The following is a 15,340-nucleotide window of genomic DNA, read 5'->3' as shown; positions in this document are numbered from 1 at the left end:
AGACTCCATTACATTGGTTTAGACATCAGGCAAATCTTCAGACTTTGGAAATGTCTAAGAAACTGCCTTTTAAATGAAGTCTCAGACAATATATAAAACTTGACAAAGTAGCTTGCTATGGTAAAAGGGATAGTAGAATCCCACCTCTACCTATTCTCACCACCCCATCCCCCATTCACCCTCTTCACTCATAGCAAGAAAAAGCTGACCACTAAGCAGGAAATCATCCACATGCAAAATTCCCCGTCTTGACAAAGATGGGCAACCAAGCTTTGTCTTTAACTCTGAACTTGGGCAAATTTTCTTTTGCCTTTCTTTCCTTCTTTCCTTCTTTCTTTCTTTCTTTTTCATATTGATAATTCAGGGTTTTGTGTTTCTTTATTTTATGCTTGTTATTGGAAAAGTTCTTCTATCCCAGGAACTACATCCATAAATTCTCTCAGCAATATCTCGAAGTCTAGTGTAAGAAAGCTATTATGTTTAGGCAAACTAAGAAATGTGCACATTTGCATTTTGAACTAAAAGTCCCTTTGCTAGTTTTGACCACATGATGAATAACCTGTTAGGCAGGGTAGAGAAAAGCTGACCCACTTTTTGTTAAGAGTGAGGTGAGTCTTCTCTATCTACAACACAAATATGTGAGGCCATGGGACTGGGGATAGCAATGGGGAACCAAAGAGGATGCCTGTGCCCTGTCCCAATCTCCCCTGTCCAAATTAGCAGGCCTAGCCTGGGCTCGTATCCATCAGTTACTTCTGGGATGGGGGTGGGGCATTAGGAAAAAGCTATGATTAGACAAAGACACAAAACTGAGGCTGACCATTTGAATCTGTGGAAATCTGCAGTCTTCAGGGCAGCTCCCGCAGGCAGGGGTTAAATGTGTTTTGATGACAACAGTTTCCATCTCTCTTTGACTGAGTGGATATTTTTTAAACAAGGTAACAGTTTTAGCACATGGTGACGGTTTTATATTGACAGCAGTGGCAAGGACAGAAGTGCAGTGCTGTGCTGAGGATCAGCCTAAGGAGTTGACCTTAAATGTCATTTTATTCTGTTATTATTGTGTGTGTCCCTGCCACAGCATGTATGGAGTTCAGAGGACAACTCCTGGGAATCAGCTCTATCCTCCCTCGTTACGTGGGTTTGGGGATCCGACTCAGGTCACCAGGCTGGCAGGGCCAGCACCTTCACTGCTAACCATCTCTCCAGCGCTCCTTGCATCTCTCAGGGGCTGCAACTCAGACAAAGGCAGATCTTTGGCTTCACTGTAGAAAATACTTGGAGGACAAGCAAGTATGAAACAGAGTTGAAGTTTATTAAAGATATTTTAATATAAATTTTAAGCATGGCCATTAAGGAAAAAAAAGGTGCTGTAGAGAAAGATATATCCCTGAGCACAGGTTTGGGCCTCTCTAAGAGCTGACTTCATTGTCTTCATATATGTGTGTGTGTGTGTGTGTGTGTGTGTGTGTGTGTGTGTGTGTGTGCGCGCGCACACACGCACATATATGTGTGTGTATATATATGTATATATATATGTGTGTGTATGTATATATATATATATGTATATGATAGATTATTCTCAAAGCTGTTGTGTTCTAAGATTGCTAATGGACCTCAGGTCACAGGATGGCTCCTGAGTTGTATGAGACAATGGATAAAGTCTAGAATCTAAACTCTAGATCATGGGATACAGGAAAGTAGGGCATCTTCGTTGTAAACAAAGTCAACAGTCTTATTTAAGATTTTCAGAAAATGTTGGTACAGCAACGAGGCTAAATCCAACACCGTGCACTGCGTCTCCAGCCTGGCTCCTTGCTTTTTAAACATAAAATGTCTGTGTATGAAAAGAATACTGCCTGTAAGTCAGCACCATTCACAGCAAATATTAGCTGTGCTGTAATTCTTGCTTGTCATTTAATCAGATTCTGGGCTGAGAAGTTCCTGTTTGTTCCCATGTCCCCATAATTTTTTCTCTGTCTCTATCCTGCCTCAGTATCACTAGATTTTAAATTTCAGTGAATAAATATAAACATATATAACACACAAATTTATTTAAATCAAGGGCAAATGAAATTTGGATTCCTACTTTATTTTAATAAGAATTGCATTAGCTTTTTTCTAAGCAGTAATTTTTTATTAAAAGTAAAAGCAAAAAAAAACTTTAGGTTTATTCTTTTGCTTTTTTGAGACAAAGTCTCACTATGTTAGACCAGGCCGTCCTCGAATTTGCAGAGATATGTCTGTCTCTGTCTCCCAAGTGTTAGACTAAAGGCATGCACCACCATGCCACCTAAAAGCAATTTTCTTTTAAATATCAGACATCTAAACCTCATCCTATCTTCCAGAGACAATACTGCCAGCATTTCAAGGTTTTCCCATCATTCATATTTATCTTTTCAAAGGTTGTGGGTAAGTTAGAATTTGCTTTAAAACTTAATGTAAGAGCCTGGTGGTGGTGGTGGTGGTGATGCACACCTTTAATCTCAGCACTTCAGAAGCAGAAGCAGGTGGATCTCAGTGAGTTTGAGGCCAGCCTGGTCTACAAACTGAGTTCCAGGAGAGCCAGGGCTACCCAAAACCCAACCCCAAAAACATAATATAAGAAATAGACATGGTTGGTTAGGACAGAAGAATAATAGGTTTGAGGTCAGCCTGAACTATCTAGACTATTTACCAAGATCCTGTGAATATGTGTGCCTTCCTCTGCGTGTGTGCATGTGTGCGTGTGTGCGTGTGTGTGTGTGTGTGCGCGTGTGTGCATGTGTGCGTGTGTGCGTGCGTGTGCGTGTGTGTGCGTGCGTGTGCATGTGTGTGCGTGCATGCGTGCGTGCGTGTGTGCGTGTGTGCGTGTGTGCATGTGTGCGTGTGTGCGTGTGCATGTGCGTGCGTGTGCATGCGTGCGTGCGTGCGTGCGTGCGTGCGTGCGTGTGTGTGTGTGTGTGTGTGTGTGTGAAGCAAAGCATCCATCTATATCAGAGAGCAGGCTATGGGATACATTCCTATAGGACATGTTCAATACAAGTTCACTTGGGAGCATGAGCAACTTGATCTCCTATGGACGGACCTATAGAAAGGAAGATGGTCTTTGCACATTGCAGGCACTGAGCAAATGTGTTAGATAAAGCTGGTCATATGGAAAGCCAAACAGCACTCGTTTGTGCAGAGAAGATGGTTTGAGGAGTGTCCCTAAAGGCACTTTCCCCCAGATGTCACTGTTAAGAAGCATTTCCCAGGAAGCCCAGAGTTTGTTACTTGGATCGACACTGAAGTTTTCTTGCTAGTGTTACCGATCTACCCTGTTTCGCCTACCTGCCATCTTGCCCCAACATCAGAGTGCACCAGGCCTTCAGCCTACAGCTGCAAGCACATGGCCTGACTCAGGAAGTTGCTAAGAACCTGGAGGTTCTTGACTGAAATCCTATCTGCAAGAGTCAGGCTGACTGGCTCCGGGGTTGTTCTGTTTCTGCGTCAGCATCTCCACCAGAGGCACCTGCTCTAGGAGTGGAAGGCTGACTTCTTGCTTTGCTTCTCTGGAGACACAACTGTCTTCCCCAAGCCCAGCCACAGGCATCATGGAGACCTTACCCTCTGATGGACTTCTGAGTGGTCATCTCTTACCCTTCTTGGACTTCCTTTCCTTTGCACGGGATGTCTGACCTGTGTGTCTGTTGCCTGATGACTGCACGTCCCCAGCCCTACCCCATCCTGTTGCCATCGAGCTGCGTTCACCCTATGTAAGACAGGACATGGACTCAGTATGCACTTCCTAAGCCCCTGCTGTGTGTGCTTCAGGGCACTGAGCCAGGCCAGTATTGTTCTTGAAAGGCCATAGGGGGTCTGCCCAGTTTAATCCCATTCAAATATTCTGCTCTCCAATTGCTTATTATTTTAAAGCAGTTAATCTTGCCCAAGACCTAACTTGGCTTCTGCATAGAAAGCTTTCAGCCATTTCACAAGGGCAGATTATCTGTATTGTGTTGAACATTGTGCTGGGCACAGGTGGTCCAAAGCAAAGGCACAGGAGCCTCAGAAGACAGGCTGGCACCACTCCATGCTAAGGAATACTTTGTGTGAAGAATGCACTGAGAATGGTTTGCAGAGGAGCAATTAATCCTGCCTGGAAGACAGAAGAGGGCTATTCCTAGAAGGAAGCTTTTAGGAGTGAATTCAGTTTCGTCTTATCTGGTAGATGCAGGGAGGGAAGGAACATTCAAACAGAAAAAACATCATGAGCAAGTACATACTTGGAAAAGTACACACAGTAAGTATTTAGGAATAGTAAGTACAACTGCTCAGTCAGGGTGCAGCACAGATCTCTATGGAGTGAGTCCTGGAATCTGAGCCAGGAAAGGAAATGCGCGTCAATTGAAACAGGGCCCTGGGCTGGATAAGGAGGGGAAGAGCAGAGCAAAGAGAAGTCATTTGGAACACAATTGGTCAAGAATGAATTACCCTAATTAATGCTTAATATGGATCAAGTAGGAGATGACAAGTATACCTATTACATTAGATGGACAGAGCTGGCAATAGATTCCTCTACAGTAAGTATTTCCCATCTCTCCATGGAAGATGCATGCAAAAGAGAGTAAGAGTTTGAATATGTTAATATGGTATCTCCCTCAGACAAAGGAGATTTTCATAGTCTTAGGACTTGGTTTATCTGTTGAACTTAATCTGGAAAATATACAAATCTAAGAGTGAAAGCCTGGCATTGAACACCCATAAATCTGTTTATGGCTTATTCTACCCACGTGGAATATTATTCAACACCCAAGATATTAGAGTTCCAGTATTTTTAAACACTACTCAGCATGTCAACAAAGTCATTCTCTAGATGTCTAGTTTCTTTTAAAGGATTGCTGTGTCTCTGTGGCAATACTATGAGGTATGTGTTTCATTATCTCCCGAGTGTGCTCTCTACAATAATCCTCTGGGGAATTTCCATTAGCCACAGTTTCTATAAAAGCACTGCTTCTCATAAATGAGGTTTGGCTTTGTTTTAACTTCTCAAAGTTGGATGGAGAAATAGATTAGATAGTTCCTTTGGCTAGAGGTGTAGTTGAAAATCACTCGGTGTAAATATATGGGACCTGTGGGAGTTTTTGTTTTGTTTGTTTTGTTTCTTTCTGTGGCCTATTGAGAATTCTTCCCCCTTTCCACCTACCTTTGTTACATTATTTGTGCTCTTATATATCCAAATACATCACCTCAAATCTTTTTGGTACAAGGCTGAAAGATACATACATAACACACACACACACACACACACACACACACACACACACACACACACACACAGAGAGAGAGAGAGAGAGAGAGAGAGAGAGAGAGAGAGAGAGAGAGAGAGAGAGAGAAACAGCTAGTCTGAGAGTCATGTTCAAGTCCATAAATATGAAGCTACTGATTCTATCTCAATAAATGAACTGCCAAGGGTCAGACACTCTCTCTGTTTCAGACTCACTACAGAGTGCTTCTTCCTGCATTGTTAGGTCTACCGGTCAACAATCTTTTCTGGTTTGTCAAGATAAGTCCTAAGAATCTTGTCTGGCCAATGCAGTGACCTTTATTTTAAAATATATATAATGTATGCCTTGGACTGGACTATTTTTCTCTACTGTGTCCCTTTGGCAGGCAGAGACAACATTTTTTCGTTCAGTGATGAACATTTGTCAGTTCTTCCCTCCCATCCCAGCCTCAGAATTTTGCCCTGGAGTTTCTGTTTCATGGTTCTGACGTCAGTTGTTTACTTCAGTGAACATGTACAGTTCAACTCTGGGGGAGAATGGAGGGTTTGGGTTGTTAGAAAAAGTATCCATATGACCTTGAACAGTCTAGAACTACTCTTCAGTGGTTAAGAATTAGTTGATGGCATGTATAAAGTCAGTTGGGTTAGTGAACCAGCAGCTGGGGTGATTAATAAATCAATGCAAGGTTTGGGTTCTGAAATGGTAATGAATTTCTTTGTTTCCAAGATGTGTGGAGGTGGTAGCCTGTAAAAACAACTCTTTCTTCAGGGTTTAGATGCTATAATTAAGGGATTTAAACAACAATGAAAACAAGAGCACATGTCCTATGCAGGCCCAACCTGTTTATTAGCTACTAATGGAGTGCTCCAGCTAATGTCCTCAGTGGTAAGGAATGTTTTCCACATTAAGTAGTTTATGAACACAAGTCCCCCAATCAGACTCTCCCTTCTTCACTCAATAGCACGCAGCCTCTCACAGGCAGATGAGAAGAACAGTGTTTGAGTCCTGGAAGAAAAAAAAAACTCACTTTCAACAGCCAGTAACTTCTGTGTTCTGGGTTTTCCCCTGAGCTCCCCAGCCACATCCTTGTAGCCACTCAAGCCACAGTCCACTGGGCTGAAGTAGTGTGACCAGGACACGTTCACAAGCATTGTCACTGAGTACAAATGACAGAAATGAAACTTCTGGGGCTTGGGTGGGTGGAACAATATCAAACCATGACCCCCAAAGCAAAAGAACCAGCTGTAGATGCCCAGTGTGTGACATCCTATGTACCCTTCCTCAGTGGGCCAGTTTGAAGGCAGCCCTCCCATATACATTGTAAAAAATCCTAATCACCCACTCTCACACTCCTCAGCACTAACTGAATAGTCTAAGGAATCATTTTGGACAGATGGTTTGCGTAAGAAAATGACGCCCTTAGCATTGAGAAGTGTGTTCAATGATGCAACTCTTCATTGTATTTAGTAGTAAAAGTCAACCAGTTACATAGCACTTAATTCTCACCCAAGCCACATGAAATGGCTATTGCTGTTACTATTTTCCTCATCCCACAGATGAAGAAAACACTGTGGTCCAGAGAGATTAAATGACTTCTCTGATTATCAATAAGAAAGACAAAATTTGAGTTTATACAGCTAGGTGTGAATCTGCTGATAGCCACCATTCCACACTACCTTCAACAAAGAGCAGTAACATCTACTCTCACGTTCTAAGTCTCTGCAGCCAGCCTGCCTGTGAAATCAGAGCTGGCAAACAAGCTAGAACCAACAAAGGTCATTCATGCAGGCTAGATGCAGTGTGGTATAGTGTTCACCAGGCACACGTAAGGCTCTGAGTTCCTCTTCAGCATCCACCAAAAGATGCTAACTCATCAGGGTGGGTGGCCTTCAGGAGAAGCAGCTCCTTTCCCTTTATGTATCTCTTTGGGCACAGGCATAGTTGAATCTACTTATCATCACCTGAAAGTGTTTACTAAGCACCTATGGATTGGCATGGCAATAACTTTGCCTAGGGTTAATTTTCCTCCTCGAAAATATGCCATTAAAAAGAGATTGACCACACAGTGGGCTCCCATAGCAGGGGATTTGCCTGGAGCCCCCAGTGTATATAAGGATAGAAAATAATTAAAAATCAGAATGGACTCTGGTTCCAAATCAAAAGACATCTCCCTAAGTCTGTGTGAAAATCATAAGAGTTGGCAAATTAATGAGACTATAGCCTGAGGTGAAGTCTGCACTTAGCCTCTGTAATTACTAAGAAACTCGAGATGCCTCAGTGGGTTAGATGAGCAAAGAAAATGATTTCCGGACATCAGTGGCATCATTTAGAATGCAAAAGCACTAATGTACTGGAGCTGCTGCCAGGGGACAGTTGAAATCTGGACTGCAGCTGGAACAGCCAGACAAGCTTTGCAGACTGCTTGAGCCTCCTCCTTCATGGTGAGCAGAAAAGAAGTTCTGGTAGGAAAGGAAGGCAACTGGCATGCCCTGCAGCCACAGTCTGGGCAGCCTTCTGTGCCTGTATTTTATATAAATTACCTTACTTGTGTCAAAATGAGCTGGGTCACGTCCACCCTCCACTGTCTGGGGTGACACAGGCCTGACCTCTATTATAATTGTGGTTACTGTGCCACATGCAAATGATACAGTGTTGTGGTTTGAGACTGAAAAGTCCCCCAACTGCATGTGTCTGAACACTTAGCCCCAGGTAACAGCACTGTTGGGGAAGTTGTAGAACCTTAGGACACAGGTACAGCTAGAGGACACATGTCACAGGCTCTCTGAAATAATACCTTCTTCTGATTCCAACCTGAGTTCTCTGCTTCCTGTCCACTGCAGTGTGAACAAGCAGCCACCTCAAGCTTCTGCTCTGCTGTCTTACCTGCCATGATAGACTATCACCCTGTGAAGATGTGAGCCAAAACAAATCCTTTCTCTACCTTTCAGAGGATAGCAACACCTGCTCTCAAGTGCTAAGTCTATGCAGTAATGATGAGAGAGTTAATAGTAGATACAGATGAAGCCATCTTGTGTTGATTGACAAAGACGGGAAGATACTACATACATTCTTTTGTTCCTTCATAACAGGCTGTTACATGTTTATTACTCTCCTAGAGCACCATTCTCTGAGACTCAGAACCGGTGACTTCTACTCCATCTCCTATTACGGGACACTGAGGTTGCTACCTCCTTGCATGATATCCTCAAAAACTTTCTCTTATAGGTAAATCAATTGAAAAAGAGTCCAACTTTTTTAAAAGTTCAATTCTTGAAGTGTCTGGGGGAAACATATAGATCCTTTTTTTTTTTTTAATGAATGGCCAAGATTGTTTGTCCACAAGCAGAATTTCTTTCTTTTTTTTTTTTTTCTGTATCCCATTTTTTTAATTAAGAAAATTTTTTCATTCATTTTACACACCAATCAAAGATCCCCGTCTTCCTTCCTCCTGCCCCACCAGTCTCCCCTCCCCATCCCCCACTCCCTCCCACAAGGAGGCAAGGCCTCCCATGTGGAGGCATATCCAGCAGAGGCGAGTCCAAGACCTTCCCCCTGCCTCAAGGCTGCACAAGGTGTCCCATCATAGGTAGTGGGCTCCACAAAGCTCACTCATGCACCAGAGATGGATTCTGATCCTACTGCCAGGGGGCCTCCCAAGCACCTGGGAAATCAAGTGTACTAATGTCACACATAGATTCTTTTAAAAGTTAAGTTTTTGAAACATATTTCAGACAGAAATTATCACTGATTTTATATGTACTATTCTGAGCTTTGACAAATGTGAGATGCACACCACAACTAAGTCCTGTCACTAAAGCAGCTACATGTTATCATATGGTCTGCTGTAAAGTCACACCTGTGCCCTTTGAGCACCTGGGACAGATGAACAGGTTCTATCTGTAAGAAATTGAGAACAAAACATTTCCACCGTGTTTGTGAATGCTTCTGTCTTACTTTATTTTTCTTTCTTTCTGCCTTTTTTTTTAAATTTTTTTTGTTTTGTTTTTTGAGTCAGGTTGTGATCCTATTTAGTATGGTGTGAGGGTTTGTTTGTTTTTTACTTTTTCGGTATCTTATATGATATATTTATATCTATAATCATTAGCATTAGTTTTCTATACATGCTGTCTTCCAGGTCATGCTGTTAAGGTTCAGTTCTGATTATAAGAATAAGCATCTTCTACCTTTACATATGCTTTAGAATAATTTAGTGACGTAGACCAGCCTGTTGCTTAATAGGTAGGCATGACTCGTCTCCTGCTCCAAAGGTGTTTATGGAGGCAACAGCCTTTGATTGACACTCCCTCCCCCTCCCTCCGTCCCTCCCTCCCTCCCTTCCTTTCTTTTTCCATCCCTCCTCCCTCCCTCCCCCTTTCTTCTTTCCTCCCTTCCTTCCTTCCTTCCTCCCTCCTTCCCTTCCTTCTTTCCTTCTTTTCTTCCTTCCTTTCTTTTGGTTTCTTGAGCACGATCTCACTCTAGGCCAGGCTTACATGGAGCTTACTCTCTACCCAAGGCTTACCTCGAACTCTCCCTGCCTCAGCCTCCAGAGTGCTGGGATAGCAGGTATAAGTTGCCATGCTTGACTAGCCATCAGTTTTAAAGCACTCTCTTTCACTCACTGTTGGGAATTTGTATTAAAATTTCTAAGTTCATTCAACAATTTAGAAAATCAGATGGTGAAAAGCAAATTCATCTGTTTCTTAAAGTACAACAAAATGTAAAAGAAAAATATGAGATCTAAATTCAACATATTTCCTGCATTTCTTTGGATTAATTTCATTAACTCTTGGCAAACATTACTTTCGCTTACATAAAGTTTATTGATTCCAATATGGTGTTCAAAAGTGACTAATTGTAGTTGGAGTTTTCCTGTCCCAACTGCCTGCTCCCAAATAACTGACCCAGAGGATTAATATTACTTATAAATGCTCAGACAATAGCTCAGGTTTGTTACTAGCTAAGTCTTATACTTAAATTAACCCATATTTCTTATCTATGCTTTGCCACATGGCTCATGGCTAATTACTTCATTTTCTATATGTCCTGCTTCCTTGGCAGCTGGCTGGCATCTCCCTGACTCTACCCATCTTCCTCCCAGAGTCCTCTGTGTCTGGGTGTCCTGCATATACTCCCTGCCTGGCTACCGGACTTTCAGCTTTTTATTAACCAATGAGAGTAATACATATTCACAGTGTACAGAAGGATTATTTCACAGCATTTCTCCCTTTTTGTCTAATTAAAAAGGAAGGTTTTAACCTTAACATAGTAAAACTATATATGACAAAACAGTTATTAAGTAAGAATATAGGTACAATATCTAGTTTTTCTTTGTATTTGGCAAAATTAAAGAAAATACTCTATCATGTATCTTAACTTTGTGAGTTCAAAGTTTATCATAACTAAGGAAAACTGTAACTATAACTATCTAGTCTTCAATTCCATCAAAGACCCCGGAAAGTTGAAATGTAACCTAATGACAGGGAAATCAGGCTGTCTGGACAGTCACCTAAAGTTCCTCTGCAATGTTGGGGCATCCAACTCTGTTCTACAGGCCTAGAATGTCTGACAGACTTTCCTGTGAAGCAGGGAATTTTTAAGAACTGTCCTACCTTGTCTTGGCAAAGTCTGGCAGGTGCCTTTTATGTATCCTGCTGGTCCAGTTTGGACAGTATCTGTTAGCAATTGAGGCAAGGGCAGTTTCTTTGCCCACATGGCTAGTTTTTGCCATAAAGAAAACAAATTCCATATAGAGTTTCTTTGATGCCCATCGTCTTCTCTGAAGTAGATTGGTGCTGCCAAGAGCAGATATGTCTCACTGTCATGAAAAGCCTTATATTATTGATTACATTAAATGTCATATTCTGTAAGTCTTTGAGGTATTTGAAGACCATCTACTTAAATATATCTGTGTATGACCTTGAAAACATACCTGGTATGACTATAAGTTTGACTAATATAGATGACTATTAATCTGCATTTTTTAATTATACATTATATTTTTTAATGAGCTGCATAAACACAAAACCTTAAACAGGAGTAGAAATATACATACAGTATAACAAAATTAACTTTAAATTTGTATCAATAAACCAAAATCCATATCAATGTAAAATATTTAAGATTAATAGTTTTTTGGATTAAAGTAGATTTAATAATCTACCTTTTCATCCTATTATTTCTATATTCCCCCTTTTCTTTTTAAAACAAGATCCCTGAAATTAATCTCCTTTATTCAGCTTTTTTTCTAACCATTATCAGTAACAACTTGTAACCAACCCCCCTTAAATGATAATAAATATCCATAACCCATTTTTTTGAGAATGTGGGCATAGTTTTCTAGACTATTTCCTAATGATTGGGGGCACTGGTAATCTTTAGGGGAACCTGAGAAAATTCAGGATTCTGGTCAAATTCTAACTGGAGTATTCTGTGAGGCTGGATCACCTCAACAAGCAGCCTTGAAGCTATTCTGGATACAAAATTCTGAGGAAACTGTAACAGAGGCATTTTGAGATGCTGGGTCACCTGGGACATTTGTTTTCATTGGTGTCTAGTCCCCTTATTCTGAAAATGCATAAACTTTTAAAGGCAACATACATATCTGCATTAATACAAGTATAATAGACTTGCATTGTACCTAAATCAGTTAAAAATGATTTTTTGTTTTATGTTTGAGCAGGTAAAATATACATAATGTGTCTTGTAGTTCTTTTAGGTTGTTTTTCTTTATATTTGTAGCCAGATTTTTTCAGGGGGTCTTCCTCAATCAAACTTAATTTTTCTTAACCCAGAATAAATCTATAGCCTTTCATTTCCTGTGGAGATAAAAGTATAACCTCTCCCCCAAAGTAACACACCTTTTGACTTAAATTTTGAGGTCAAGATATTTTTTTTAAATATATAGGTTGCTTGAATCTAGCATAATCAATGTCTTTTTCATAATCCAATGTCTCTTAACAGCCAAAAAAAATTTAAAGACAACACAATAACATACAGGATCCAGACTCTCTGTGTATTTCCCATCTTTATGTGGATTATTATTTTTTTATTATTTTATTCCTTTTTAAAGTACTACCCTTTTTTTTCTCTCCCAAGCCTACATATATTTTTAAACACACTGTAACCTGTTTAGAGGCTTTTTCCATCTGAATCTGTCTTTACTGCATATCTGTAACCTTTTTTGTCTGCATGAGAAAAAGTGCTAAACCCACCATGCAGCATGCTGATAGAGCTCTCAAGCCCACAAGTAGTGGCTGGGAGAAGCTTCTCTGTACTGAGGCCCATGTGAGAGACTTCAGGAACCCACCATGTTGCTTAGCTCATGGTCATTGGTGGCCAGCTCCATATCACAGGCAGCTCTAGGGAGATGCATCTCTGCATTGCAGCTGGCATGAGACTGTAAGACTAGGAAGTTGTGTTTGTCTCTGTTTCTATGCATTTAGAACCTTTTTTAAGCTTTCTCGTGTTTCCTGTGGAAATTCTTGCCAAACATTTGAGCACCATATGTAGGCAGAGTTTTCTTGTCCTAGGAGTCATTTCCAAATTACCACACAGAGGCTTATATTAATTATAAATGCTCAGCCAATAGCTCAGGCTTGTTATTAGATAACTCTTATACTTAAATTAACCCATATTTCTATTTATGCTTTGCCACATTGCTCATGGCTTGTTACTTCATTTTCTATATATCTTGCTTCCTCAGTGGCTGGCTGGTGTTCCCCTGACTCTCCCCTCATTCTCCTCTGTGTCTGGCTGTTCCACCTATACTTCCTGCCTCACTACTAGCCTGTCAGCTTTTTATTAACCAAAGAGAATAATACATATTCACAGTGTACAGAAGGATTATTTCACAGCAACTTATACCTCTTTAGATAAGACAGGTGTTTCTACCCTTAATTTCCTAAGAAAGATCTTTAATCTGAAATATACACTAACAAATAGCATGAGACTTGTCTGAGCCTGTCAGTTTTCCTTGAGCACACTAGCTGTAACACACTGATATGTTTACAAGATTATAAAAGTAGTTTATGTTCTTGCCACGTTTTTCACCTGAAGCAGAGACCTGCCTTGTTCACAAAGAGTTCTTTGCATGAACAGTAACATGTAAATTCTAGCACAGCCAGCTTAATGTTCTTCAGAAACTCCCCTGATCACAGACAAAGGCACCATCAACCCAGAGCACTTCAGCTTCAGCTGGGACATTGATAATAGCATCTTTTTCTCCTTTGTCCAGGATGTCTGTGTCAGGGCTTATCTAGCTCTTCGCCATCACACAAACCTGCTGATCATCCTGTTCTCCATGATGCTGATGACAGGAATGCCCCAGTTAACAAGCAAAGAAGACATTGAATATATCCGGGATGCCCTCACAGTGGGGAAAAATGAGGAGGATGCTAAGAAGTATTTCCTTGATCAGATTGAAGTTTGCAGAGACAAAGGATGGACGGTGCAGTTTAACTGGTTCCTACATCTCGTTCTTGGCATCAAACAAGGAGAGAAACACTCCGCTTAATATTCGGTGCTAGAGCCAAAAGCAATTTTGTGTTCAAAAGCTTTGAAATTAGCATGTGTCAGTCATCAGACTTAAATTTAAAATGCAGTAGGACACTCTGAACACTGGCACTTTGGAAATACAGTTTTTTTCCCCAGCTGAACTCTTCACCAGAGGAAAAAACGTTGGCATTAATGATGGTTTGGTTAAATATTCAGCTTGCAGCTTCTTTGCTGTTTTTCTTTTCCCTCTCAGACTCCATAATGTTGGTGAACATTCTAAGTTTAAATAGCCTGGCGACTTGCTTATTATGCCTGATGATCTTATACTGAGTGTCTCTGGAGGTTCTTTAGTAGAATAATTGGTGATGCCTGTTGCCACGTGTGTTTACTATCATTTTGGCTTTCTAGTGTTCTTTCAGCTCCTGATAGAAAAGGGTGCAAGCACTGCTCAGCTCTGCAGCACTCTTTAAAAGGTGTTTCTAAGCAGCCCCTCTGCCCACAGATGCTGGGGATATGCTAGAAGCAGGGAGTGCCAGTTGCCTTCTGAGTGCCCTCAGCAATTAGTCTCACAGTGTGCAGCTGGGATGCGCAGATGCTGAAAGCACACTTCGAGCTTGAGCCTTGGCCTCCCCTGCTGGGGTAGCTCTATGGTTATGGATATGAAAAATGGAGGTAAGACCTTTTCCCGGAGTGTCATCTCCTCTGGCACAGAAACAGGAAGTGACTAAAGGACCGTTCGATGCCTGCACACTCATCTTTCCCCTTACCCCATCTCCCTTCTTCCTGCCTTGCCATCTCCTGCACTTAGTCCTGGACTTGAGAAATCTTTAAGGACAGTTTTTCCCAACAACTCAAATGACTTGAAAAAGAAAGTCTGCTCTAGGCTTATGGGAATTATAGGCACTTATTTGTGGAGCTGTTCCATGGATTTTTTAAAAAGTATATTACTAAAAGATGGGTTCCAGAAAATATTAGTTTCTAAATGTTTTAATTTTACATTCTGAATCTGAACAGTTTTTTATTTTTAATGGAAAAAGATAGTTGCTATCTAATGTATTCTAAGCTTATAACACACTTACTTGCATATTCATTTTCCAACTTAAAGGACTTGACTTTTAAAAATTGAGGCATCCTGGAGACCACTGAACCATCTTCCTTTAAAGCATTTTCTCATTTCTCAACTATTATGTTTTTTTGTTATTAGCGTTGATCTGCCTTAGAAAGAGATCAGTAAATTATTTAATCAAATATCTTTACCTGTCATTAATTCCATATAAAGAACTGCCACACCAACTCCAGTGTCGTCCGTGTGACATGAACAATTATGTCAATAATAGCGGACGGGAGATACGTGTCCCACGGGACTAAGCTCCCTGGAGGTCCCTGGCAGAGTGCCCGTGTTATGCCTCCTTCTCGAAGGAGACGTGCTTCACAGATCATGAGCTCCCTGGGCTATGGGTTCTGTATAACTGCTTTGCATATCATCACTATGTCATTGGTGTCCATATTTGAATACAATCAGATACAACTTTTTCTGATTTTTAAATTTTCAAAATAGACACTTCACATAGATGGAGTCCAATCTTTCTTTTGTGTTT

At 40.9% G+C, this 15,340-nt stretch overlaps 1 protein-coding gene across 5 annotated transcripts in view; it reads left to right on the top strand.

Annotated features, from left to right (window-relative positions):
* Pik3cg (phosphatidylinositol-4,5-bisphosphate 3-kinase catalytic subunit gamma) overlaps window positions 1-15,035 on the top strand; it is a 34,199-nt gene extending 19,164 nt beyond the window's left edge. For all 5 annotated transcript variants that reach the window (XM_028891749.2, XM_028891750.2, XM_028891752.2 and 2 more), the window contains exon 11: window positions 13,483-15,035. In XM_028891749.2, the coding sequence (XP_028747582.1) occupies window positions 13,483-13,761 (279 nt within the window). In that variant the 3' untranslated portion in view covers window positions 13,762-15,035. The remainder of the gene's footprint in view (window positions 1-13,482) is intronic.
* Window positions 15,036-15,340: the final 305 nt, after the last annotated feature.

The sequence above is a fragment of the Peromyscus leucopus genome, chromosome 14, assembly GCF_004664715.2.
Source record: "Peromyscus leucopus breed LL Stock chromosome 14, UCI_PerLeu_2.1, whole genome shotgun sequence".
Taxonomy (NCBI): Eukaryota; Metazoa; Chordata; class Mammalia; order Rodentia; family Cricetidae; genus Peromyscus; species Peromyscus leucopus.
This window is presented reverse-complemented; position numbering and strand designations above follow the sequence as displayed.